Here is a 26318-nt window from a genome sequence, read left to right as displayed (position 1 = left end):
AACGAAAGCACAGAAACAAACAATAGTGCACACAAATTTATGTGACTAACACATAAAATGTGATGATGATGATGTCAATGGAAGGGGACCGTAGAGGTCAACGCCGACGCGATCAAATGGCTTGGCAGGGCAAAGAAGTGGCTGCAATGCGCCAGTCACACGTGGCAGTGTTGATTTGTGTCGCTGGCAGTCAGGACAGCACTGCACGAACTTGCGTACAAAATTGTACATGCCGCGCCAGTAATAGCGATGGCGAAGGCGTTCATATGTTTTGAACACTCCGGCGTGGCCGCATTGCCGATCGTCGTGAAGAGAGGCGCATACTTGCGATCGTAAAGTGCGTGGAATGACCAGAAGCCACCGGCGGCCATCGGGAGCGTAGTTGCGTCGATGAAGAAGTTGATCGCGGATGGCAAAATGGAAAGCTTGACGTCGGAGGGATCGAGATACTGGAAGGTTAGGCGTGCCAGATAAATATTCGATAAGGGAGGCGATCCACGGGTCACAACGTTGTTCAATGGCAATCGAGTCGAGATTTAGCGATGACAAGGTCTGGACGCAAGTGTTTCTGCACGTCTGATCTGGTGGTAAAGGTGAGCGGGACAGGGCATCAGCGTCAGAGTGTTTGCGTCCGCAGCGATATACGACGCGAATGTCGTACTCCTGGATGTGGAGTGCCCATTGCGCAAGGCGGCCAGAAGGGTCTTTCAACGTGGAGAGCCAGCAAAGCGCGTGGTGATCAGTTACTAGATCGAAAGGGCGGCCGTATAAGTACGGCCGGAACTTTACAAGCGCCCACACCGGAGCCAAACACTCTTTTTCTGTCATGCTGTAATTAGTTTCGGCTTTCGTCAGAGTGCGGCTAGCGTAGGCTACAACGTATTCTGAATAGCCGGGCTGTCGTTGAGCGAGGACCGCGCCTAGCCCAACGCTGCTGGCTGGTGTGTACTTCGGTAGGAGCCGTCGGATCGAAGTGGCGAAGAATAGGTGGGGAAGTGAGCAGACGGCGCAGAGTAGTGAAGGCAACGTCACTTGCAGGGGACCAGGAGGAGAGGTTCACGTCACCGCGAAGAAGCTGGGTTAACGGTGACATGATAGATGCAAAATTGCGAACAAAGCGCCGGAAATAGGAGCATAGGCCTACAAAACTGCGAAGTTCTTTTATGGTCGTCGGCTTGGGAAATTCTGCGACTGCTCGAAGTTTTGCTGGGTCAGGTAATACGCCGTGCTTGGACACGATGTGGCCTAGGATGACGAGCTCGCGTGCAGCGAAGCGGCATTTTTTCAGGTTAAGCTGCAGACTAGCGTTGGTCAGACAAGTCAAAACATGCCTGAGGCGAAGGAGGTGCATAGGAAAGTCTTGGGAGAAAACCACGACATCGTCGAGGTAACAGAGGCACATATTCCATTTGAGGACACGTAGCGTATTATCCATAAGACGTTAAAACGTGGCAGGCGCGTTACAAAGCCAAAAGGGCATGACGTTAAATTCATATAGTCCATCTGGTGTAATAAGTGCCATTTTTTGGCGATCGGCTTCAGCCATTAGGACCTGCCAGTAGCCAGACCGCAAATCTAGCGACGAGAAAAATTCCTCTCCGTGAAGGGTGTCAATGGCGTCATCAATGCGCAGCAAAGGATAGACGTCCTTGCGGGTTATCTTTTTCAAGCGACGATAGTCCACGCAAAATCGGATAGATCCGTCTTTCTTACGCACCAGGACGATGGGAAACGCCCAGGGACTGTGAGATGGCCGAATGACGTCTCTACGAAGCATATCTTCGACATGATCGTTGATGACGCGGCGCTCTTCAGCGGAGACACGGTATGGTCTTTGACGCAGTGGCTGGTGTAGGCCGGTGTCAACATGATGGTTGACTTGTGATGTGCGGCGCAGTTGAGGTTGCGACGCATCGAAAAAACTCCTGAACTCATGCAGAAGATCCAGCAGGTCGGCATGTTCGGTGGGAGTGAGAGTGTCGGCGATGGCGCTGGAAAATGTATCCTTGGACGACTCCTCGAGGGCCGACAGTGATTTTGGGTGGTCGCAGTAGTCATCTGGGACATCAACCAAAAACGAAGGGTCGAGATCGTGCACGAGGCCGAGACATTCCCCCGCAAGCAAAGTGACAGGTGTGGAAAGCAGATTGCTTACGAACATGTGTCTTCTTCCGGCGGCAAGATCAATTGTTGCGAAAGGCAGCGGCAAAGCTCGACGACATTTGAAGATATCGGAAGGCATAAAAAGGACTGTAGCGTCAGTGTAGGCATTGCATGAAAAGGGAACAAGTGTGAAATTTCCAGGCGGAATATCGGTATCTTCATGAACGAGCAACTTCGGCGGCTGATGAAGAGCGTCCAGTAATGGGACATCTCACAAGGGTGAAAACTCAACTTCGGCGCGTGCGCAGTCTATGACGGCATTATGGCGGGATAGGAAGTCCCACCCGAGGATGACGTCATGCGAAGAGACAGGGACAACAATAAACTCCACGATATAAAGAATGCCTTCGATGGAGACTCTTGCAGTGCAGGCTGTGAGAAGCGTTACTTGCTGTGCGCTTGCGGTGTGAAGCGGCAGTCCCGAAAGCGGCGTCGTTACTTTGCGTAATAAATGGCAGAGTTGAGCGGCAATAACAGAAACAGCGGCGCCGGTGTCCACAAGGGCGAAAGTACAATAACCTTCAACAGTTACTGCGACCACGTTAGCAGGAGAGGAGCGAGGGCTTAGACAGTTCGAAACCGGCGCAGTTCTTGCCTCTTGAACTGCGGTGTTCAGTTTTCTTGGTCGGAGGGTCCGGGCCGGCGACGCATGTGGGACGGCGATCGCCGACCAGGAGAGGGTGCGCGTTGCGACTGGAAGTCAAGGTGATCAGTAGGGGCATAGCGAGGTGGCGAGACCGGCTCGTATTGGACGAAGGGTTGGCTGCCGGGATGCGACGACCGGGCATAGTTGCCGAACGTCTGAGGTCGACGGTGGCAGTAGCGAACAACGTGTCCGGGAGTGAAGCAGGCGTAGCAAATTGGTCGGTTATCGGGCGTCCTCCAGGGATTAGTGACAAGTGCTGCTGCCCAAGGTGCAGTATAAGAGGACGGGTGTGCGGGCTGTGAGCGCGTGGTGTAGGGTGGTTGCGGGAGCCTACGTACAGCGTCTGCATATGTGAGCGGCGCGGCTATGGGCTGCATCTCTTGCGAAAAAGCGACAGGAGGAGCCACAGGCTGCGCTGCATAGGTTAGGGGCACGGCCACAGGCTGAACGGCTGGCGGTTAGGCGACAGGAGCGCCTACCGGCTGTGCGACAACCGGGCAGTGACCACGCCTAGATAGAGGTGGCTCGTAGTGCGCAAGAGGAACAGCTTGTGCAACCTCTTCCAATATAGCAGTGCAAAGCGGGGCAGGTAGACGGGTGGTGGTCTCGTGAGTAAAGAGCACTAGGAAAAGTTGGCGGGCGACTTCCTCACGGACGAAGGCTCGGGCTTGCTGAAGCAATAATGAATTGTCAGGTATGGAGTCGAAACTGGACAGCGACTCACCACCAGGCTGAGGCTGCCGAGTCAGAGTGCGTTGCTTCTTCAACTCGTCGTAGCTCCGACACAAGCTGACGACTTCAGAAACTGTGCTTGGATTCCTAGCCAAGCGCATTTGAAAAGCGCCATCGTCGATGCCCTTCAGGATGTGTTTGACCTTGTCCGACTCGGGCATGGTGTCGTTCGCGCGTCAACAAAGGTCGACGACATCCTCAATATAGCTGGTAAAATTTTCTCCAGTCTGCTGAGAGCGGATGCGCAAGTGCTGTTCTGCTCGCTGCTTGTGGACAGCCGGCCAACCGAACACTTCGGCACATGACGTCTTGAAGACGCTCTATGTGGGAATGTTGTGTTTGTGGTTGTTAAACCACAATTCTGCGACGCCAGTGAGATAAAATATGACGTGGCCTAGCTTGTCAGCTTCATCCCACTTGTTATTGGCGCTCACCAGCTCGTAGTGGTCGAGCTAGTCTTCCACGTTGGTCCCTTCCGCACCGCTGAAGACTTTCGGGTCCCGTAGCCTGGGATGGCCGAAACAGTTGAACTGGGGCGACGACGCCGATGGGTTGGCATTGTCAGTCATGATGGGCTGTAGCGTGCGGCTTTGCAGCTCCAGGGTGTAGCGACGGGGATAAACAGCACCCTCCACCAAATGTGAAGAGGTTTATTAGTAGTTAACGACAACGGCAAGACAGCGTGATGAACTGTCCAGCAGAGACCGGCACAGCAGCGAGCCGAAGCACGAGGGGAGAGGCGAGAAAGGCGTTTTCACTGCAGTATATTGGTACTAAGCCATGAAAGTACCTATTCAGGAGAAATTTTCGCCAAGCCTCATTTCAAATATTTAATTTTAAAGAGGCTCAGCAACACTTTTTGAGCATGGTCAACAAATGCTGCTGATTGGTTCTCCTACCGAGAACACGCTAGCTAAATATTATAGCACAGCACGAGACCTGGAATTCACAATAAATTCCCAAGCCAGATAATAATTGCTCTCTCTCTCTCGGCACATCACGCCACAATACCAAAAATCGCTAGTCTCAGCCATTGTGCCAGGCATTGGCTGATGTGAGCATGGGGCACTCTGTCGTTACTGGGGCCGCTGCGAACGGCCGCGACACGTCCGCGCGTACATGTGCGGTCGCACTGAAAAGCCGCAAATTCAAATAAAAGGAGAAAGAAAGAGTGCTCAAGGTCACGACACATGTGACATATTTTCTTTCCCTTGCATGCCATCTCTCCCAGCTTTGCTTCAAGCGCTTTCGTCAGGACGAGAAGGGAGAATGCAATTGCAGCACGTGGCAAATCTTTGGGACTTCGCTCGTGCTGAGCAGATTCTAAACATTTTCGCGACGGTTAATTCATAAGGTACTGAGCTTCTTTAGTGAATCCATTGCATGGCTACTTGAAAAACTGTTGCAGGGTCCCTTTAAATGAACATATTATCCTCGAAACGATTTATCATTTTCTAAGCTTAAAAGCTTGTTTTGCCGGTTTATACACTCTCAACTGCAAGGAAGTAAAATAGGAGGAAAAGAACGGCAGAGAGGTTAACCAGCCTATAGGCAGCCGGTTTGCTACCCTGCGCATGGGAGGGGGATGGGGGAAATGAAAGATAGACAGCTGAGAGGGAAGAGAGATAAACACAGCACATTCGGCAGCACATGCGTACACACTCAATAAATGTGCTTCATAAAGAAAGCAACAGAATACCAATCAAGAAGGGTGTCAGGCAGGGGAATAGAATATCCCCAATGCTATTTACCACGTGCTTACTGGAGGTTTTCAGAGGCCTAATATAGGAAGAGTTAATGTAGAGTACCTTAGTACCGTAATTACTCTGATCTAACGCGCACCTTTTTTCCGGTTAAGCGAGTTCATAAATTGCATGCGCGTTAGAATCGAGTACGAAAAAAAAAATGAATACGGTCATTCTATTGCCATCGGCATTTCCAAAATGGGCGCGCCCTACGTGTGTCGGCATGGCGCGACGGTCATTTCTGCCTATGTGTTTCCTATGTGCGGCACTTCGTACGTGTGCTGAGGAGTTCGTTATCTTGTAGTGCATTAGCATCGACGGCATGAAAGGGTCGACTCCAAACACTCGAGTGCACCACGATGCCGCTTTTAAAAGTGAAGTCATCGCGTGTACTGATACAGACGGAAATCGGGCCGCATCACGGTCGTTCGGAGTTCCCGAAACGTGCGTGCGGGACTGGCGGAAGCAAACGCAGAAGATTGTCGACAGCAAAGCTTCACGCAAAGGCTTCAGTGGACCACAGCAGGGTCGGTTTCCGCAAATTGAAGAGCTGCTCGGCGAGTATGTGCTTGAGCAGCGAGCGGCACAGCGGCCCGTGACGACAGAACTGCTCCAAGTGCGGACTATGCAATTAGCCTTAGAAGAAGGGCTAATGTGGAGCCAGTTTAAAGCGAGCAGGTGCTGGCTAACTAACTTTATGAAGAGGAAAGGCTTTTCTCTCCGAAGGCGAACTGGCATATGCGAAAAGTTTCCGTAGGAGTATGATGAAAAGCTTCACAGTTTTCAGAGGTTCGTCCTAGACTTGCGGCACAACAACGGCTACCTGCCTGGGCAAATCGAGAATTCCGATCAGACGCCTCTTTACTTCGACGTGCCTGGCACCACAACCGTCGAGAAGAAGGGGGCGAAGCAAGTTCGCGTGCTGACATCGGTCCACGGTAAAACTACAGTGACGGCAACTCTCTGTTACACGTCAGATGGGCACAAGCTTCTCCCATACCTCATACTTAAATGGAAGAAGCTCTTGAAAGGAGTCGTTTTTTTTAGTGGTGTGATCGTGCGGGCCAACCAAAAAAATTGGTGCACGTTGCAATCGATGTCTTGCTTTTTTTTTCGTTGTCAAAATCGGGTGCACGTTACAATCGAGGGCTGGTAGAATCGAGTAAATACGGCAACCTGTGCTTCGCCGATTGACATTGCATTGCTGGGTAACTTAGTGTACGAATTGCAAGTCATGATTACGGAGTTAGAGAAGGAGAGCAGAAAGTTGGGTCTTAAAATTAATCTGCAGGAAACGAAAGTAATGTACAACAACCTGGAAAGAGAGTAGGGCTTTGAGATGGGTAATAGTGCACTTGAAGTTGTAATGAACTATGTCTACTTAGGACAGGTAATAACCCCGTAGCCGATCTACGAGACTGAATTAACTAGAAGAATAAGAATGGAGTGAAGCACATTTGGCAAGCACTCTCAAATCATGACAGGTAGATTGCCACTATCCCTCAAGAGGAAGGTACATAACAGCTGTATCCTGCTGGTACCTAGCTACGGAGCAGAAACATGGAGACTTACAAAGAGGGTTCAGCTTAAATTCAGGACGATGCAGCGAGCAATGGAAAGCAAAATGGTAGGTGTAACATTAAGAGACAAGAAGAGAGCAGAGTGGATTAGGGAACTAACGGGGATTAAGGATGTCATAGTTGAAATCAAGAAGAGGAACTAGACATGGGCCGGGCATGTAGCGTGTAGACAGGATAACCACTGGTCATTAAGGGTGAATAACTGGATTCCCAGAGAAGGCAAGCGGGTTAGGGGAAGACAGAAGGTTAGGTGGGCAGATAAGATTAAAAAGTTTCCGGGTATAAATTAGCAGCAGCAAGCACAGGACCGAGTTAACTGGCGGAACATGTGAGAGGCCTTTGTCCTGCAGTGGACTTAGTCAGGCTGATGATGATGAACTGCAATGAATACAGATGAAACCCGCAATAATGAAGCCCCACGAGTACGAAATTTCCGCGGCAACGAAATATTTCCGGATCCTCGGCGAACGTTTATAGAAGCCCATGGATTACGTATCTCACGGCAACGAAATGTTTTTGGACAGCGATCATGCATTAACGAATTTTCTATCATAGAGCGGGCCTTATCTTACCCTTCCGACAAAGGTTAACTGTCGAAAATATGCTTGTATGCGTGTTATGCGCTCTCAAAATTTGCAAATGTCTCCTTTTGCCGTGCTAGCATGGGTACCGCCATTTGTGTTTACTTAAATCGGCAATGGGGTCTGTGTCTGGCAACATGCCGGGCCACACTGCAGCAGGCGATGGCAAATGATCATGCTGAAGTGCAGATGGCGCCGTCGGACGAGCTCAACAGGCTGAAGCAACACCAACAGTTGGAATCAATGAAAACGACGAAGAGAAGACTGGAACTGGTGCCGAAATCGAGATCAACATTATCCCCGTCGCTGATTGAAAACTGCTTCAAGCACACAGGCTTCACCACCACCGTGCAAGCATCACGCACGGATCGCAGTTCGGCCTCACCAGACGAAGATTTGGACGAAGGCGCACTTGACGGCGAGAGTGGTGGCAGTGCAGTGCCTCTATCCGTGACCAATGCCCGGGGGGAACTTCGAGCCATCGACATCGACATCCCAGATGAACTCACCATTGATGCGTTCGTTTGCGCCGATGACGATGTAGTCATGTACGAGGAAGTGACTGACGAGGCCATTATTCAGAGCGTGCGCGAAGCTGATGACACCGAGGACCAAGAAGAGACGCACGCGGAGAAACCCAACCCACGGGTTGTTTTGGATGCGCTGGACACCCTTCACTCCTTCTTTGGCGCACATGACGACGTAGCAATGGACCACTTTTTTCAGTGCGAAGGGAGAGCTTTGAAGTTGTTGCATGGCAAGGTTCGGCAAATTAAGTTAACCGACTTCTAGCAATAAATTTTCATTCTGCTGGCCGTATCACTGTTTTTATGTCTCGTACTCGCGGCAACGAAATTCTCGCGAAAATGAAATTTTTCGGTTTTCTTGGCGATTTTGTTATTGCGGGTTTCGACTGTAATGTTAAGTATTTTACAGGTTATCACTTGCATCCTACAGAAAGTCAAATTCTCCTACTTCTTTAAGTTGTTTCGATTTACTTTGAATACAAAAAATAAAGAAAGCTCTTGCATAGAAGCTATGTTTACAAAAAAATAATGTGCAAGTTACGTTGTGATAAATATGCCCATTTTTCATACATTTTATATTCTATTCGGATTCGATTCGAAAGTATTCCACCAAAATCACTATTCTCTTCGAATTTGCTTCGAACCTAAAATTCACTATTTGCACAAGACTACTTACCTCGAGTCCTCATCTCGGTCACCTCGGGTCCTCATCTTGATCAGCTAAAACAAAAATTGTGTTTGAAATCCTCATCTTCCTTGGCAGATACAATGACTTTACCTGAAATGATTATCTTGACCAGCAATAAATGTTTAGTGTCTTGAGTCATCACCTTGGCTTTGTGATGCAATCTTTTATCTCAAGTTCTCATTTTGATTAGTTGAAAACTAAGGGTCTGCGAATATTCGAAAGTTTTGAATATACGGCCAATATTGCATTTGTAATATTTGTACTCGATTTGATAACCAGTTATTCAAAAATTTCGAATATTCCTCGAATAGGCTTGTGTGATTATTTTAATGCTTCAAATATTCAAACGAATATTAGGATGTTCGAACTCGCTTCAGTTTGAATTTAAATTATTGAAAATTTCAAAGTATTCGTAAGCAACGAATAAATGCATTTTATTACAAATGTACCACTTGTAAAGGTGGTTTCACTGCAGTGTTGGGATGCTGAACTGTGAACGCATTTATTCAAAAGAAAGCCGCTCTGCCGTGAAGCCACCCTTCAAATTTAAAGGGGCCCTGCAACACTTTTTGAGCATTGTCAGAAAACGCTGCCGATCGGTAGCCTCGGCTACCGAGGACACGCAAGCCAAATATTACAGCGCCGCACGCGGCGTGCGATTCCCAATAAATTCTCAAAGCCAGCTGAAAATTCCTCTCTTCTCTCGGCAAATGACTCTATAAACTCAGAAAGCACGTGTGACGTATTTTTTCCCGTGCCATCCCTCCCTGTTTAGCTTCCAGTGCTTTTGTCGGGACGAGAAGAAAGAATGCACTAGCAGCGCGCGAGAAATCTTCGCGACTCCGCCTGCACTGGACGGATTCTAAAAATATTTGTGGCGGTGAATTCATGAGCCAATAAATAAGCTTCTGTAGTGAATGCATTCCATGGCTACTTGAAGAAGTGTCATACGGTCCCCTTAAGTGAAAATATTACTCTCAAATCAATTCATTTTATTAAGCTTAAAAGCTAGTAATGACGGCTTATATGCTCTAAGTATAATAAATCTTGAAATGTTACGTATTTTAAGGGTTAGAACTCGCATCCTGCTAAAAGTAACATCCTGCTACTACTCAAAGCTTTTTCGACTTCTTTTGAATAAAAAAAAAAAGGGAAATTGGCATAGAGGCTGCATTTCATTTTTAAAAAAATATTGTGTGGGTTATTTAGGTCATGATAAATATGCCCATTTTTCTTTATATGTCATATATACTATTAGAATTCAATACCAAATTATTTGACCAAATTCACTATTCGCTTCGAACCTAGAATTCGCTTGGTGCAGATGACTGAGGTGCAAAAGACATTTCATGAAACAGGAGGAGAAGAAGAGAGGAACGAAGAACGCAGCATTCTTCATCGTAAAATGATTAGCGCAGTCCTGGAGAAAGGCAACGGAAGCAAGCGAGATTATGAGTATTGCTGTGTAGTTGAAAAATGCCCCAAGCACTCCTATTTTTCTTAGTGACTTGACTGGATATGAGATCAAGGGACAAAATTAAAAATAAAACTATAAAATTGCGGTCTTTCGAGCTAAAGCTTGATGAATTGTGACCACCTAGACTGCTTTAATAATCGCTTAGATTTAAGTACACGGGTGTTGCCTGTTACAAAATCAAACCAATGGCCTCATGCTCACTAGTTATCAAGGCAGGTACAAAAGCTTTTCTTTCTTTTTTTTTTTCTAATAAAGTGCTACCACGTAAAAAAAGATACAAAAGGTTTGTTCATCATGCGAATTGAACCCAACATCAGTGACAAGCTCACCTATTACTCCTATGCTTTCTGGCAAGTACAGATGGTGACATCTTTTTAAAAATTTTTGTGTGCGATAACTGACTATAATAACAATTGTACTGTTTCCAACTTAAATATATGATTCAGTAAAAAATTACTGGTGAAAAAAAAAAAACTGTACCTCTTCATTATTTGATATTCGATTCATATTCAAAGCTATGTATTCGTGTTCGATTCATATTCAAAAAGTTTGATATTCATACACCCCTACTGAAAACATAATTTTATCTGGAATCGCTCATGTTAGCCAGAAGAAATTATCAGGCAGGATGCTAGCAATGAGTGCTACTCTTATGTTGTTTGTTTTTTTGATGTCCTTATGTCATTTGCAGTTTGAGCACAGTGTCTTTTTTTAGTCAAACTTTTGCGGTGCAGTGCTATGAAACACGCAGACAGAGAAACATGTGGTAGATGCAACGGGTATGATTTCATAGCATTGCATCGCAACAGTTTAACCGTGAACCGATTCGTCAATACCAAAGTTCTCCAGGAGCACTTTTCTTTTTAGTCTCTTTGGCTACTTTTCAACTTGGTTAAGATTGGTTTTACTGTTTATGCCACTTAGTAGAACACTTAACACTATTCTTTGTCTTGTCCAACCAAGCTTTACTTAAATTACCTACATTGCCAGTGTACAAACTTCACCTTATTTGGATCGCTTCACTGTAATGATTCCTTCTTCTGGTGCTCAGTCACTTATTGTTTTTTATATATCAGTGAAAGCTAGGTATTGAGCATGATTTATAGAGTGTGGTGGATCAATGAGCGCAATCTTGTTGCGAAGTCAGTTTGAGTGTGAGGGTATCTATCGCAGACAGCGCAGCAGCAGCACCGAGCCGTGCCGCCGCCGCGGACCCTGCCGTTCGGTGATGCACCCACAGTCACGGCCTCCCTGCCCCCGACTCCGCTGCCCGACCTGTTTGCCGACCTGGACCCCTTATCCGAAAGCAGTGGGAAGAGTGGTAGGCATCGCCACGTTGCCTTTGACGAACTCAAGAGCCCCCTGGACCCATTAGCTGAAGATGGTGGCAGCAGCAGGCAGCAATCCGCGTTCAACGATCTTCAGAGCCCGCTCAACTCCTTGGCTCAAGGCATCGGCAGAAACCAGTACGCTAGCATCGGAGAGCTCAAAAGTCCATTAAACTCTTCAACCGAAGGCATTGGCAGGAACCACTACTCGAGCATTGGAGAGCTTAAGAGCCCACTAAACTCCTCCTCTGAGGGCGTTGCCAAGCACAACAGCAGAACCGTCGATAGTCCCTTGGACCCCTTCGCCAATATTTTTTGCAAGCCTTCCAACCATGTCGCCTTTCCAGAGACTAAGAGCTCTTTCGACTCATTGGCCAATGAAATTGGCAAGCCCAAAACAAGCTCTGGAGAACTGAAGAGTCCCCTGAGCCCTCCGTCGTCTAAGGGCCTCGGCAGAAACCATGGCATGTTTGGTGAGCTCAGGAGCCCTCCCAGGAAGCCGCCCACTCAGCTGACCAGTGCAGTCAGCGGCTGGCAGACATTTGAAGAAGAGGAAGAAGACGATGGTCCTCCTCCGCCGGCCTTTCCGCCCCCGCCTCCTCCGCTGGTCGTTCCGCCACAGGATGAGGGCTTTTGTAGTGGCAGTAACGCGTCTTCCGTGTCGCCGATCCAGCCAGCAAAGGCGGCCTCATCCTCCACTTCGTCGGGCAGCAGCAACCTCTTTAGCCGCTGTGGAGCGCAGGACCCTTTTGCTGACGAGTTCTTCGCGGGACCTGCTCCTTCCAGCAACCAGGTGAGAGAGGAAATTGGCAAAGATTGATTTAAACATGTGTATTGCCTAAGCTTGCATGTTACTGGAGAAATAGGCAAGATTGCAAAATAACTAAGTAAATAAATAAATATCTGCGACTGCTGAACCGAAGGTTGTGAGATTATATTTGTCCTTTTCTTTGTCTTTGGATTGACTATAGATAAACAGTTTGCTCTTGGCGACGTGCATATGAGCAATGGGGATAGTTACCATTACAGTGCATTTTTTTTCATTGCCTAGTAATTTGATTGATAATAAGGCCTATGGCCAGCACATCCATTGTGGCTGACACAATCAATATAGGTGCAGTCTAGGTGTTTCTTCAGTGCATGTGCCTTCTGGAGAAATACAAAGCACAGAACTGATAAATGGAGAAGGAAAGAAAGAGAGGTAAAAGAATAAAAAGAGAAAGAAATAAACGAACAAAAAAGAAAGTACCTTTCTTACAAGAACAACAGATTTAGTTTTGTGCTAATTAAAATCTTGTTAATTATGCCTAATTATTATCATGTTAATTATTAAATAAATCATCAGCGGGCTCTGCTTTATTAAATAGATCATCAGCAGGCTCTGCTGTTAATCTAGCCTTGCACCACTGGCACAAGCTGCCCAATTTTTCTAAAGAAACTTACCCATGTCCAAGCATCTGTCCCCACTTGTACTTGCTAGCTCGCACATGGCAATTCTTTACACTTTTTCTTTGAGTGTCCAAGAACCTCGCCTCCTACCCTTCATACACTATCCTCATTGTTTCAGTTGCAGAGCGCAATATAGTTTGTTATGTGGATATTGTTATATTGAACTTTGACGTCTGAACATGTGCTTACTTGCAGGACTGTTCTTCCAATGGAAGCCAATCCAGGCCAGCCCTTCTGCCTGGCCTCTCCAGCAGCTCGCCGTGGCCCGTGTCGCCGCAGGCTGCGTTCTTCGGCCGCTGAACAATAGGCGCGAGCCGACAGGCGTGTAAATTTTGCGCGAATGGCAACCTTGTCCAAACTGCGCTCTGCAGCTTCAAGCACCAAAATGATGCTTCCCCGTCGTCATCTTTCTACCGGAAAAAAAAGCCTAATTTCTTCATTATTTCGTTGGTTCCCAGAACTGCTTTTTTAGACTAGCACGATGGGCAGGAGAAAAACAACCGTAGTGTTGTTGAAGCCGAGTTAAAAGAAATGGCCTACTTTTGCATTGTGGTCGGGTTCTTGAGGCGTTCGTCATCCTGGAGAGTTCCTGGTGCTTTCTTGCTCGTTGTACTGTCCTGTAGTTTCATTTTCCTCACGAATGCGTCTTCGGTTGGCAGTGAAGTGAGGGTGGCGAACAGGCACCACCCTGTCGGCCTCGTGTGAAGTTGCCACGTGTGAAATCAAATGCTCACAACACACTGCTTTTCGTTTTACCGCCACATTGGCAGTGAAGGATTGGTGGACCTAGGCCAAATGTAAATCACTATTTTATACACTGTTCACACAAAACTCTGGCTCACTGTAAGCGGCAGTGTATTTTTGGGTGTGCCCGCAACGGCTTTTGGCCATTTGTCAAAACGAGAAAGTTTATATAAGTATGTTGAACTTGTGTTTTATTTGTGTCTGTAGGCGCGAGTGAGTATATATATATTTTTTAGTTGTATGTCGTTGCGGCGGGTTAAACGGATCGTGCTGTGAAATGTTTGAACGACTGAGGCCAGTGTCCTTAAAGCCTTTCAACTTTGCACGTGCGTACTGAAAACGTTTCCGAGTCACAAATTTTGCCCTGATCTACCCAAGTCGAGCTCAACCGCACTTACGGCGTCTGTGTATCCTCATGACTCCTCGTGAAATTGTGTTGTGTGGTTATTGTTGTTCTGGCTAGGCCCGATTGTTGGCGAGTCACCTTTTTTTTTGTCTGGTTAAATTGAAGGCGCCAAGAATGGTTCTGGAACGTACTGCGGAGGGATCACTGTCAAGTTAGCCAGGCTTTTCGATGAGGGAGGGGCGGGGGAGCGGGGCTCGTTTTGAATTTGGCAGCCCAGTTGTTTCCTACAAGCTTTCACTGATAGCTTGAAGCAAATGCTACAGTCAGTTGAAGCTTTAATTTGTGCAATGGCTTACATTCGCCTGCTGAATTCCAGTTGCAAAGCTATTGTTGTGCTTTTGTGATTTCTATGCCTACAATGTAAGATTTGTTGGCTCATTTTGTGTGCGTGAATTTCGTTGTCGCCATTTGCTGTTCTGAGTGGCTTCGTAGTTTATGTACATAGGTGGTTCCACAGCAGCTGCTTGGTTTTGCTTGTGAGATCTGAGAGGAATGGAGCACATAGTGTTCTCACACGTGTAATAGATATTTACCGATTGTAGAGGATGTGCGTGCTGTAGCGGTACCGGGTGTCCCGATTGCGTTTATGCTTTGCAAGGCAAAGGTGGCGTGTTTGAGCTCAAGTCTGTGCTTGCAGCATGGAAATGACACGGTTGCAAAAGTTTACACATAACGACATTTACTCGCTGCTTTTCCTGAATCTCAGTAGGTACTATGGAAATGATGAGTGCGCGTGTGTTTAGGCAGTGGGTAGCATTGGTCAAGCACATTGAAAATAAAACTCGAGTTAGGAGGCATATCGCAACAATTTGGCTTCACGCGAGACTCTTTTTTTGTGAAGCCTTCTGTTGACGATGATCTGTGCTTTTGTGCCTGTTACTTCGAGCTCCCATGCCTGAACCTGGAGAAAGGGCAGTCTGAACACTGTGCACACAAATAAATGTCCATATAAATTGTTGCAGTGAAGTTTTTGTTGACATAGCACGTTTGCTGACCGTGGGCACCTAAATCTGGCAATAAACAATGAACACCATTATAGTGCCAATTCTTTGTGACATTTGTGTGTAGCAAGTCGATAGAGTGATCTGTAATCTTCTTTTGTCTAGTACTCAGTGTAGTTTGCATTCGTTCAAACTAAACTTGCATATTTTGGTGTCTGTAGTCAGTGTAAAGCAGCAGGCATGGCTGTTTTTTTGCCTGGTGTACACAAGCTGTTCCGCTAAATGAAAAGTATGTTTTTCAAATGAAATCTTCGGTAATTTAAATCTTTCTACTAGTTCAACACAATTTCTCCCCATTCGGGGCCGCTCCATTTTGTTTGCAACATTCATCTCCCCAATGCGACTGTTGCTTTTTATGAAAAGGCATTGTTCTGTAGAGTTGACAGCGAAACTTTAACGGACCACATCAACGTGTGTGAAGTGTCTTCACACCTTTATCAGCATGACGTTGCGCATGTGCACTGTGTTTGTAAGTTTTTGGGTACCAAGCCTTTTTAAAGCTCTAATCTCCGCTTTTTATAGTTCACTGCAGGGCATGTACAATTTGTCGTGCACTTGCGTGTTCCTTAAACTTTCGCCACCGACTGTACAAAATTCCGTAAGCTGTGTTGTCGTGGTGTATGCAAACTCTGCCGAACATTGAGTGAACCCCACTTTCCACTTCATTTTTATCCAAAGAGTAGGGCCAACGATTACCGATTTATGTTGCAAAACAATCAATTTGGTGATTTTTAAAGTTGTATCACTAGCAGGAGGATACCGAATTAGATTGATTGGCACATAATGAAGTGGAACGAACAATACAACGAGAAATAGTAATGGCGACAGGTACAGTACTTGTTATCATAGATGTCATTCTTAAACATCTTGTTTGCACTCTAGATTACTTTGGCTATCTCTCCGGATTAAGTTAACTATCACTAGTCGACGATTACCTTGACTAGCATACTCATGCTGAGATGTTGATCCTGAGACAGTTTTGTAGAAATTTAGCCATATGAAGACAAGACTGCCTTGCTGTACTAGGTCTGCCAGTACCAATGTTGCCAATGCCAAAGCACAACAAAGCCATCCAAGACTTGTCCACTGATAGCCTTTTGCCTAGATACTCTTGGGGTTCTAGATGTGCCCGCTCACAAGTCTTCGATCTCTGTGAGTTTGCCCACTTGTAGAAACAAAGTTCTTTCAAACTTTCGAAAAGTTTAGCTGACCCAGTGTAGGATAGAAAAAGAAGAGATTGTCAAGTCCGGCATCTCGGACTGCGGCTTTTGTAGCAAAAGGTCTTCGGAGAAGCAGCACCGGTACCAGGCAAAGGGTGGACGTTGTTTCAGTATGTTGATGCACTTCAGATGTGCTCGGCTTAAAGGTTTCGTGAGTGTACTAGTATTGCAATTACAAAACTAGACTGATTAACACGTTGGTTATTATCAGTGCCACATCCATCGCTTTCTTGGAACTCACCGTGTGAATATCGGAAATATATCCAGGGTACTGCCATTATTTTATTGCAAGCACTGGGCGTTGCATGTGCGCTGCAGGTGGCTGCAACTTTTCCAGTTAAAGCACTCGCAGTTTGCTACTCAGATTCTGCGCGAACTGCATTTGGCAGTTACTTCAGTTTTACATCACATTTGGAGGCATTACATGTCCAATTCACCCACAATCAAGCCGAAGCGTCTGTCATCTGAAATGATGCAATAAAAAAAAAGAAGATTGCTGGCTTTATAGCAGGTCAATTGTGGCATCATCTGTCACAAGTGGAGTGGTGCATTGCAACGTAGCAATTACATGCAAGGCATCGACATTTGCCCCACGTGTTGGTGCATCGAAAATGGCATTTTAGTATGCCAAACAGCCATTTTTATTTTACTCGCACCACTGCAGTTCGTCTACCCTATAGATTCATGGCAAATGGACAAGCAGTGCTTGCAAATGTGGTAGGAAGCTGAACTCGCTCTGAAATTCCAAGTGTTTGCAAAACTCGAGCAGTCGGGGATCTTAGCGGCTGTCGCGTCGTACCTGGCACATTTCCTTATGCGCTGACTGATATCAGGAATACTCAACTCGTACTATTTTTGTGTCCATTAGGAGAGTAAAAATTTGTACAAAGTACTCAAAGGTTGTCTTGCAAGATTTATTTGTCACCCAAGGTGACATTCTGTTAGCAGGGGAAGTGAATAGAATAAAAATACTGTTGTGGCCCCCCTGGCAAGCTAGCCGGTAACTTAGTGCTAGGCACTTCTTTGCCAGTCCTTGTGTGATGCGCCTCTGCAGCCGTGCTTTGTTAGTTAGGTAAAGTTAGATAAGCTTGCAGCCTCCCTTATGCATAGTCTTGTTTGGAGACCCACACTGAGTTGTTACCGCGATTATGGGTCAGTGCCGTAGTGTCCAAAGTGACACACGTCCTTTAGTGAAGAGAAGTGCGTTGTGATATGATGTACTGTTCTACGTGTGGAAGAAAAAGGCGCATCATTACGACGTGTCAGTATTGGTAATCTTGCACACTGATGCTATGGCACTGATGTGTCGGCACCGCAGAGCATCCGAAGTGACGTACGTCCTTGGATTGCGCTGTAATAGTGTACTTCTTTGTAGGGTTGTTGTGCTGAAACTGGCAGCCTAGCCTAACAGGCCACTGTTTTGTGACGGTAATCAAGCGCCTGTTTTTTTTTGTGTGTGTGTGTGTGTGCGCCTGTTGTAAATTTGAGTCAGTGCAATATTTGCATTAAGGCAACTTTGTCGAGGCATGCTTGTAGGGTGTAGCAATATTTTGTCTTGGGTGCGTGGAAGTGCTCCACTTTGTAACAAGCCCAAAACTAAATGGCTGTGAGCACTTTCTTTCAAAATGTTCACATAGCGTGTGTAACAATAGACTCAGTGTATTGCGAATCTTTTTTTAGGGTTACAATTTATTCGTGCAATAACATTCTGTCTCTGTGATAGAGCAGCACGCAGATGCGTCAACCATTAATGACAGAGCGAAAAGGATGACACTCGAATATAACTAGTATAAGAATGTCGTTTTGTCACAATAAAAAAACTGCCCCCTCAAAAACGAACAGAATTTGCTTTCATAGTTGTGATCTTCAAATGTGCACATACATTATGTCAGAGTGTCCATTGTATCAGCTGTTATGCACAGAGCAGAAGAGCCTGCTGACGAAACGTTGACAAAGGTTTACCGACATAAGGCTCAGTGGGGTGGGCTGTCATTGTGTCTTAAGCACTGAACAGTCTGAAATGTCTTGTGGGTTATAAGATGCAGGCATTGTTTTAGAGCAAATTTTTCTGAATTGAAAGTTAGTCTTAGCACAGATGAAAAGCTGTTAATGGAGTTCTGACTGTCTAACCCTTTTGCTATCGTTGACTAGAGTAGTCATGAGATTTTGTACTAAAAAATTGACCGATGATGACTGTACTAGTCGTCAAATCAATGCAGACTACACTAGTCATACTTCCGTTTCTTGACACTAGGTGGCCACAACTGTTCATTCTGGGCCATTTGTGTCTTGGTTTTCATTTTGTTCACGTTTTTCATTTCTTTGTCATGCAGTGAAGCTACCTTCCAGTTTTTTTTTTGAGCACTTAGTGAAATAAGGAAACACCCACTGAACTGAAAAAAAAAAAATGGTACCGTTCTATTAAAAAAGAAGCTCTACAAATTTAGGAAACATTTTTTTCATAATTTTGGCACATTTTTCCACTCTTTGTATGGTAACAAAGAACTATGATTGTTTCCTCGTGTGTTGCCAACGTTCTCACGCATGAGACCAGTATGATACTTCATACTACAAGCATTACAGATGAAACACTGGTTTATCTCTTCTCTTTCCGAGACATGCATCTGGTTCCATCTTCAGATTAGGTGATGCGACTGTGTAACATCAGCGCGCTGCATTATTGTATGTACTGTACAATGTACGTGCCCTGACTTGTGACTGCATCAAGTTGGTTGACCTTTGATCACTTTTTGTGTAAAAAAAAAAGAATGGATGTGTTTGTCACTACACCGAGTGTATGCTGAAAAAAAGTTGCAAGGAGATGTTATCCATTAGTTTTGTAGATAAGCGATGACTGTTTTAGAATGCGTATTGGCTCGTCGTCATAGGGCTGTACCCATGACGTCAGCCAGTTGTGTCTGTATCAGATGTGTGAAGAGGTAGGGGTCCTATCTGCAGTGTATAGTCTCGAATGTTGGGTGTCTTCTTTGTGGGCTGGTCCTTTTTTTATTTTGTTGAGCAGACACCAGAGATCTTATTCTTTCAATGTTTGTAAAGGCACTTGACTGTTGGAAAAAGCTGAACAGGTTCATTGTGCACTCAAACCACATGATAACAAATTTGCATCTTACAACAAAATATGCTTATTATACCCAAAAATTTGTTATAAAGGTTATTTCCAACACTACTGTATGACAATTTATAATTACTTTGTTATAACCAGTATTCCGTTATGTTGACGTGTGAGTGTATTGTTAAGTGTTGGGGCCGTCCTTAGCACGAGCTGCACTCCAATTGCAAATGCGAGTTGAGAAAGTGTACTCAGTGTGGGTCTTCAAAAATGCCGACAAGCCATATCTCAGAGTGTACAGTATTCACGGATTGAAACGCGATATGTTGGGGCTAAGTAATGCACAAACTTTCGTTTACAGCATCTGCACTTTGTGTCGTACCAGCGTGATTCTGATTGGAACGCCTATATCAAAGCCAACATTACTTTTAGCAGCCCGATTCGTATTGATTTGACACAGTTACCATGAGCAGCTGCCCATGTTTGCTATGGACAGTTCGTCAGGAGTAGTATGCTCATAGTGTACTGGAAAAAACGACTGTGCGTTTCAATCAGTCAGTACTGTACTTTCTTTTGTGACCACAAGTAGGATAGTGAAGTTTTTTCGACCAGCTTTTGGTCCTCTGCGGCCTGACCCATGTAACTTGGGTATGCTTCTTGTACCACTTGACTCATGTGACCAAATGTTGTGGTTGAGCCAGCTGGCTATAGTGGGTCGCATATTAGCCTGCAATAACTCAAAGCCAAATGCTTTGTTACTGCCCCCACTCCCCTACGTCATGGGAAAATATTGCGCCAAACTTCCAGGTGTTGAATCCTGGAAGATGTTTGAAACTTATCATATCTACGTGGTTCTGGCATGCACGCAACTGTAACAGTAATTTTTCATTGGGACAAAGGGGAAAAAACAATGCAGATTTCTGTTTTCAGCCTGGCTGTAACACAACTAAGAGGGCTACATCTAGAAAAAAGAAAATGTGCGCGATTGTGCTAATGCAGTACTGATCACTCATGTCAAAGTGTGCTGTGGATTTTTGTGTCTGAGATGTTACAGTATTCAATTGATTCGTAATAGCCTCACAAAAACTGAGGAGATTAAAAAAAATTTACAGGACAAGTTCTTATCCTACAGTACTTGTTATTCAATTTTTGTCTTGTAGGTTTAATTTCCTTTGTCTCGTCTGTTTTTGCGTGGTCATCGTGAACCTATAATAATTAACTCGTATCTCAGTGCTTGCACAGTCGAGAAGCTTAGTCCTTGCCCTATACTTTTGTTCTTGCGCCGCTTATAAAGGTAACAAGCCTGTATTGTTTGTGTAAGCAACTCTGCACATCACTGGCAACCTCAGGTGAGCGCTAAGTCATGATTGAACAATGACTTTGACAACGTGCGTGTTTCGGTACAGTGCTAGCGGAGACTATAAAATAGAGACATTGTGGAAAAAGGCTCCACAAGCACATCTTGTCGCACATGTGCCTGCAAAGCAACCACATTAATCAACACATGCACCTGCACGTAAAACTGGAAAGGATAACATAGACTGAGTTTAAAAGTGCTCTTTACGGTCTGTATGTGTCGTCCTTTTCAGTTTTACGTGCTGGTACATGAGTTGAAATGAATCAACTAGCCCAGCAAGTAAACATCCTTCACGTCAACTACTTAGGAGCTAATTTTCGAAAGGACTGCCGCGATGTCCTGTGCTTTACCACATGGCTACAACACTGAGCTATATGCCTACAAATGAAATACCGTCTGGTCGGGTACAGGCATTGTTGAAAGCAGGTCATTGACCAGTGTCAAAACAAAACGTTTGTTTTGTTTTGATGTTGGTCATTGACCTGCTTTTAAACTAAAATTGGTACTACCGAAGTAAAAATTCTGTCTTCATTACTTCAAGGTTCAATGAGAAAGTGTCAAGTTCCTCTGTATGCAATGAACCACCATGACTGATAATGCCAGCCAAGCGACGTCCCGCGACTACATGAACATTGTGTAATGACTCTGGCTACGCATATGACAGTGGCTAATGATTATGCTTAAACAGACATAGCTGTGGCTTAAAACAGCTGCTCTGCATCCTTTATATTATTCGCTCGAAAATTACTCTTTCTTTAAATTCTCACCAAACACCTAGGTATGTTATGGGGAATATGTTATTTGCATAAAAACATTGTGGAGTGGTGGCTATGGGATCAGTCTACACAAAATTATCTGAATTGGTCACACAAATCAGCACACTGTCCAAAATAAGGCAGTAGAGTGAACATTGAAAGAGTAAAACAATAAACATTTTAGCCATTGAAAGAGTTACCCATGTCACAATTATCTTTGCTGTCTTCCGTGTTTAAGAATAGATTGTGCAATGATACCGATGAGTGGATGTGCGATAAAACTGAGAAAAAATTTCGATGTTTGGGGAGAAAGTGGAGTTTGCTGCGGTGTTTGTGCGCGTTTGGCTTCGGGTCGTGCAGCTTTTTTGCTGCAACAGCCATGTAGTCATGCATGTTGATTTGTTGAACCCCGTTTTGGAAAGTGCCTTTGAGCACAGTAGCAGATATAGTAGCTTCGTTTACTACTTGAAACCGTGACATGAAACGCACACAAGACGGTACCTGATGACCCAGTTTTTAGAGCATACTCAAACAGATGGTGGCAGCAGCTCATAAAAGAATGTCTTCACGGCCAACATGTTTGTTTGATTGATGGCTCAAGGAAATCACTTTGACAGAATGTAGAGTACCTTGAAATTCTATGTGCCACTGCGAAATCCTTCAACTGAGGGCTGACTGCAACTCATTACAATGTTCCTGCTTTTGTGTGGAGTTGGCATGATTCAAGCTTGTTAGCTCGGTTAGGGCCTACCTAATCTTTGGTGATGCGAAATGCTGTCTTGTTCTCTTACAGATACTCCGTTATAGTACCATAAGGTGGTAGCTCACCAAAACTTTTATGAATGGTTTCTTTTCCCTGCTTATGTAACATAGCTCCATCACTTGTGGCTTCAGTAATGCATAGTAGGTCACCGGTATAGTATGCCTTCTAGGAACTAAAGTATGCATGTGCAATCCTAAGAAAAGTATTGTAGAACACTTGCACTTGAAAGACAACTTCTCGCTCAAGCATTTGCCATGCGGTCGATAGTAAAAATTCCTTTCGACTACTTGTGTTAACGATATCAAATGTGCCGCTTATACTGTTTTTGTGTGCAGCTGATAGATATCCATCATCATTCTATCACTGCTGAAATGAAATTGGCAAAGCCTTGTGCAGTTTCTTTTGAAATGCACCGTTGCATGGTTTCAGACAGGCTGCACGCTCTGTAGATGATCCAAGGGATGAGCCAAGTTTGCGACCTCTGGCCCGAATCATGTGCATGTCTTGTAAAAAACATTGATACGCCTGTGAGTGAAAGTATACAGCAGTGTGCGGTACACTTCTGTACTTATATGGTAAGTACAAAGTACCCTACTGGGACGTGAATGATTTGTGTACGGTACACATTTGCTACATATTCGTACACTTTTGGTATGTATACAACTACAACACAGCACACCTCCGGTACATATGCAGTTAGTATACAGTACACCTTTGGTATGTATAGTTAGTGCATGGTATGCTTTTAGTACATGTACAGTTAATGATACATTTCTGCTATATATGCGGTTCATATACACATTTAGCATGTATACAATTAGTATACGCTGTAGTTTTGTGCATAAGCTGCCACTGAGAGCAAGGATTTGCCCAAGACTTATTCATTCCTTGATGAAAAGATTAGGTGCTTTCATGCTACAATATCCACTCATTGATATGCGCCACTTGAGGCATGCCATCATTGCAGCGACATTGCTATGAAATTAGAAGTGCCACAGCCTTATTGTGGATGAGCTCTTTGAAGACAAAGAAGTGACCATGTGCTGCGCTGAACTAAAAAAAATTGAGATACTTGCAATTAACAGACCAAATTTCCAGCCTAGCACGGCATTGTTGGCAGGTTACACAGCTAGACAGTTGGTTGCATGGTCTGTGTACTTTTGTTCACGGGTGTACAGCATTCTCCACCCAAAAACATTTGTTTCACCCATGCTGGCAACCTGGCCTGTGTCTGGTGCAAATTGATTCAGGTGTTTGGCTTAATCAAATAATTCTGCAGACTCGGGCTTGGCTATGCTGTGCAGTAGTGGAAACAGCCACAGTGAAAGTAATTTGGTGATTTAGTTGTTTGTATTTTTCTCCAAGTGAAAATTTTGTCGGATGTCATGCCGGGCAACGGTGTACCGTCTTGTTGGCATTTTCGTGTTGTGGCAGACACTGCTCTTCTGCCTACGTGACCCTACAAAGCCAACGTGCCCACTTTCGTGATTGAGAAAGCCCTCTTCCGTTTTGTGCGGGCATATACTGTAGGTTGAAAAAAATAAAAAGTGCAAAGCAAATTAACGTGTGTCGTGTGCTGTCAGTGCGTTGTCTCGTATGTCCTGAAATGTCCTACTAGTGCCCAGTGTGATGAGCCTGGCATTCAAAACTGCGGAGTGGTTTTTTGGAGCAACCGTCATTAAAGCAAACATTATGCATGGTTTACTCAGGCAAAAATAAAATAAATGATAGGGCTGAAAGAAAGAATATCAGAAAGCTGAGCCAGTTAATTAGCATTCATTCTAATAAGACTGGGCATGCAAACGTGGACACAAGAAAGACACCACAAATGCAGACTAACAACTGAAGAGGCACACAATAAAAGAAAGAAAATGTCAAACCTTATGTGTGCATGCTCATGCAGAGGGCAAACTTATCAATCCTGCACACATTGTGAAAGATAACTCTTACGGCATTTCTTTCTTATGCAACTTAATCCAAGGTCAACTCACACATGTGCTACCACTGTTATGGATATGCCATGCCTCAATCATTAGACGCATTCCGTCATTCCTATGGCAGAACAAAATGGGTGATGTATGGTTAAAATGCGCATCGAATTTTGGCAGTTTACAGTTGGCATTTGGGGTGTCGTGACTTATTAGTTCAAAGGTGGGTTCAAAGAGACACTAAAGGAGCAAAACAATTTTCCTCATATCAGCAAATTATTCTTTCATGATGTTAAAAACACCATGCCTGTTACAAGAACGTGCTTGGCAAGTGAGAAAACATGCCAAAAAAAGGAGCGGGAGGCAACCCCACATTGAAAATAACGCACCTGTCGCAGGACATTGTGGACTTTGACAACATTTAGTGATGCCTACATTGTTCCTAATTGACAAAAAAGAAGTACATTTTCTTCTGAGGGAGCTGCAGACAACATAGTAAGTTTCAGAAAATTTTGTTAGGCCACTGTGGCCTAAATACAAAAAGAAAAAAAAGCTCTGATACTGCCATCAGAGATTTTGGTGAAAAATCTGAAATTGAAACTCTTATATTGATGTTCTTATCTATAAACGCACCTATTGTGGTGAAATTGACACTAAAGCTTTCGGGAGTAAAATTTATCTGCCTAAACAAACTGTTTCACTTTAGCGCCCTTTTAACATGCTGAAACCACAATATTGCCATGTGGCCATGACAGAGAAGGCAGCAGTCTGTGGGCTCAAAGCAAACTTATGAACCTGTGCCCCGTAAACGAGAAGTCGAACTACAAACAATATGCACTGTACCAACGCCTCCTAGAAAAACTATGCCTGGAACGTCGCTCTCTTTCAAATTGGGAGCTACCTGCCAGCACAAAATCTCGGAGGCCATGCCTCCTGCCGTGTGTTGCAACTGTCCGCCGCGTGGAACCGCTCGCCTCCGTACCGCTCAGTCACGTGACATTACCTCACCGCTCTGTCACGTGACATCACAGCTGCTCGGAAGCAACTGTGAAAGCATTCCTGTGCTTGCAGGGGTTCGTACCGGAGGAGGAGGGGAAAATCCGAGGGTAGGGTGGCGCGTTCGCGGCTCACGTTCCGGGCATAATTTTCTAGGAGGCATTGGCTGTACACTGATAGCAACTAACACAGCGTTGGCCATCAATAATCTGACTAGCGCAAAAGCGCGTCTGCTAATATACATGTGCCATCGAGAAATCCAGCATTATTGCTGGTAACTCCACAAGCTCTCAAGTTGTTCCCACCTTGAGTGCAGTTCTAACAGAATGATCATAGACAATCACGGAAGTTTCTGAAATGTTGCAACAAGGTTTGTGTGGAGAGTAGCATGCAGTCTTGGCGGCTAACATCTGAATACATCGAAGTAACATGTGCGGCAAAATGATTATGTCATGCGCTGTAAGATGAAGACCGAATCACATGGTTTTTTCATTGTGCATCTACGTCAAGGTGCACGAGTGTTTCTTGCATTTCACCAACATTTAAATGCACCAGCCTCCTTGGCGGGGAATCGAACCTACATCCTTGAGGTCAGCGTTACAACACCATAGCTGCAAAGGTACGATAGAAAGTTCCATAGATAAACGATTTCTATTTTAACACATTAAAAACAGAAGAGAACGAAGCTGCTCAGATTGAAATCGCACTGACTTCCAAAAAGTACGAGGCATGCCAGTGTCCAGACGCTGCAGCAGAGTTTTTTTGGTGCAACATTTTATTTTTGTGACATAAGGGTACACGCATTACAAGGGTAGGCAGCACATGACTAGAAAAGGGCTGCAATAACAAGAGTTCTGAGATCACTGCATGAACACGAGAATCACAGCATCATTAATACAATGGCAGCAATAAAGAGAGCCCCATCAACACCTCTAAAGCTGAACAGACTCTGATGGCACACGTTTGCACTGCATAACAGCAGGCAGATTCAAATCCTTGTTAGCGCAAACAGCAGTACTCTTTACCACTTTCGAAACCGCAGTCACACTTGCGAGACTTCATGCTGTTAAACACTTGACACGTAGGTGTCTGCGGCTGAGTTGGTTTTCAGCACAATGCAAAGAATGCTGTTCTAGAGGAAGAGATCCGGACTCTGATCATA

General features: G+C 45.0%; 1 protein-coding gene across 2 annotated transcripts in view; it reads left to right on the top strand.

Moving 5' to 3' along the window:
• The window catches only part of LOC119181447 (uncharacterized), a 136822-nt gene extending 117348 nt beyond the window's left edge, over positions 1-19474 (top strand). For both annotated transcript variants that reach the window (XM_075875974.1, XM_075875975.1), the window contains exons 10-11: positions 11313-12260; positions 13112-19474. In XM_075875974.1, coding sequence (XP_075732089.1) covers positions 11313-12260; positions 13112-13216 — 1053 coding nt within the window. In that variant the 3' untranslated portion in view covers positions 13217-19474. The remainder of the gene's footprint in view (positions 1-11312; positions 12261-13111) is intronic.
• The last annotated feature ends 6844 nt before the right edge of the window (positions 19475-26318 follow it).

This window comes from Rhipicephalus microplus, chromosome 10 (genome assembly GCF_043290135.1).
Source record: "Rhipicephalus microplus isolate Deutch F79 chromosome 10, USDA_Rmic, whole genome shotgun sequence".
NCBI classification, from domain to species: Eukaryota; Metazoa; Arthropoda; class Arachnida; order Ixodida; family Ixodidae; genus Rhipicephalus; species Rhipicephalus microplus.
The sequence above is the reverse complement of the archived record's forward strand: the minus strand, read 5'-3'. Positions and strand labels throughout refer to the sequence as shown.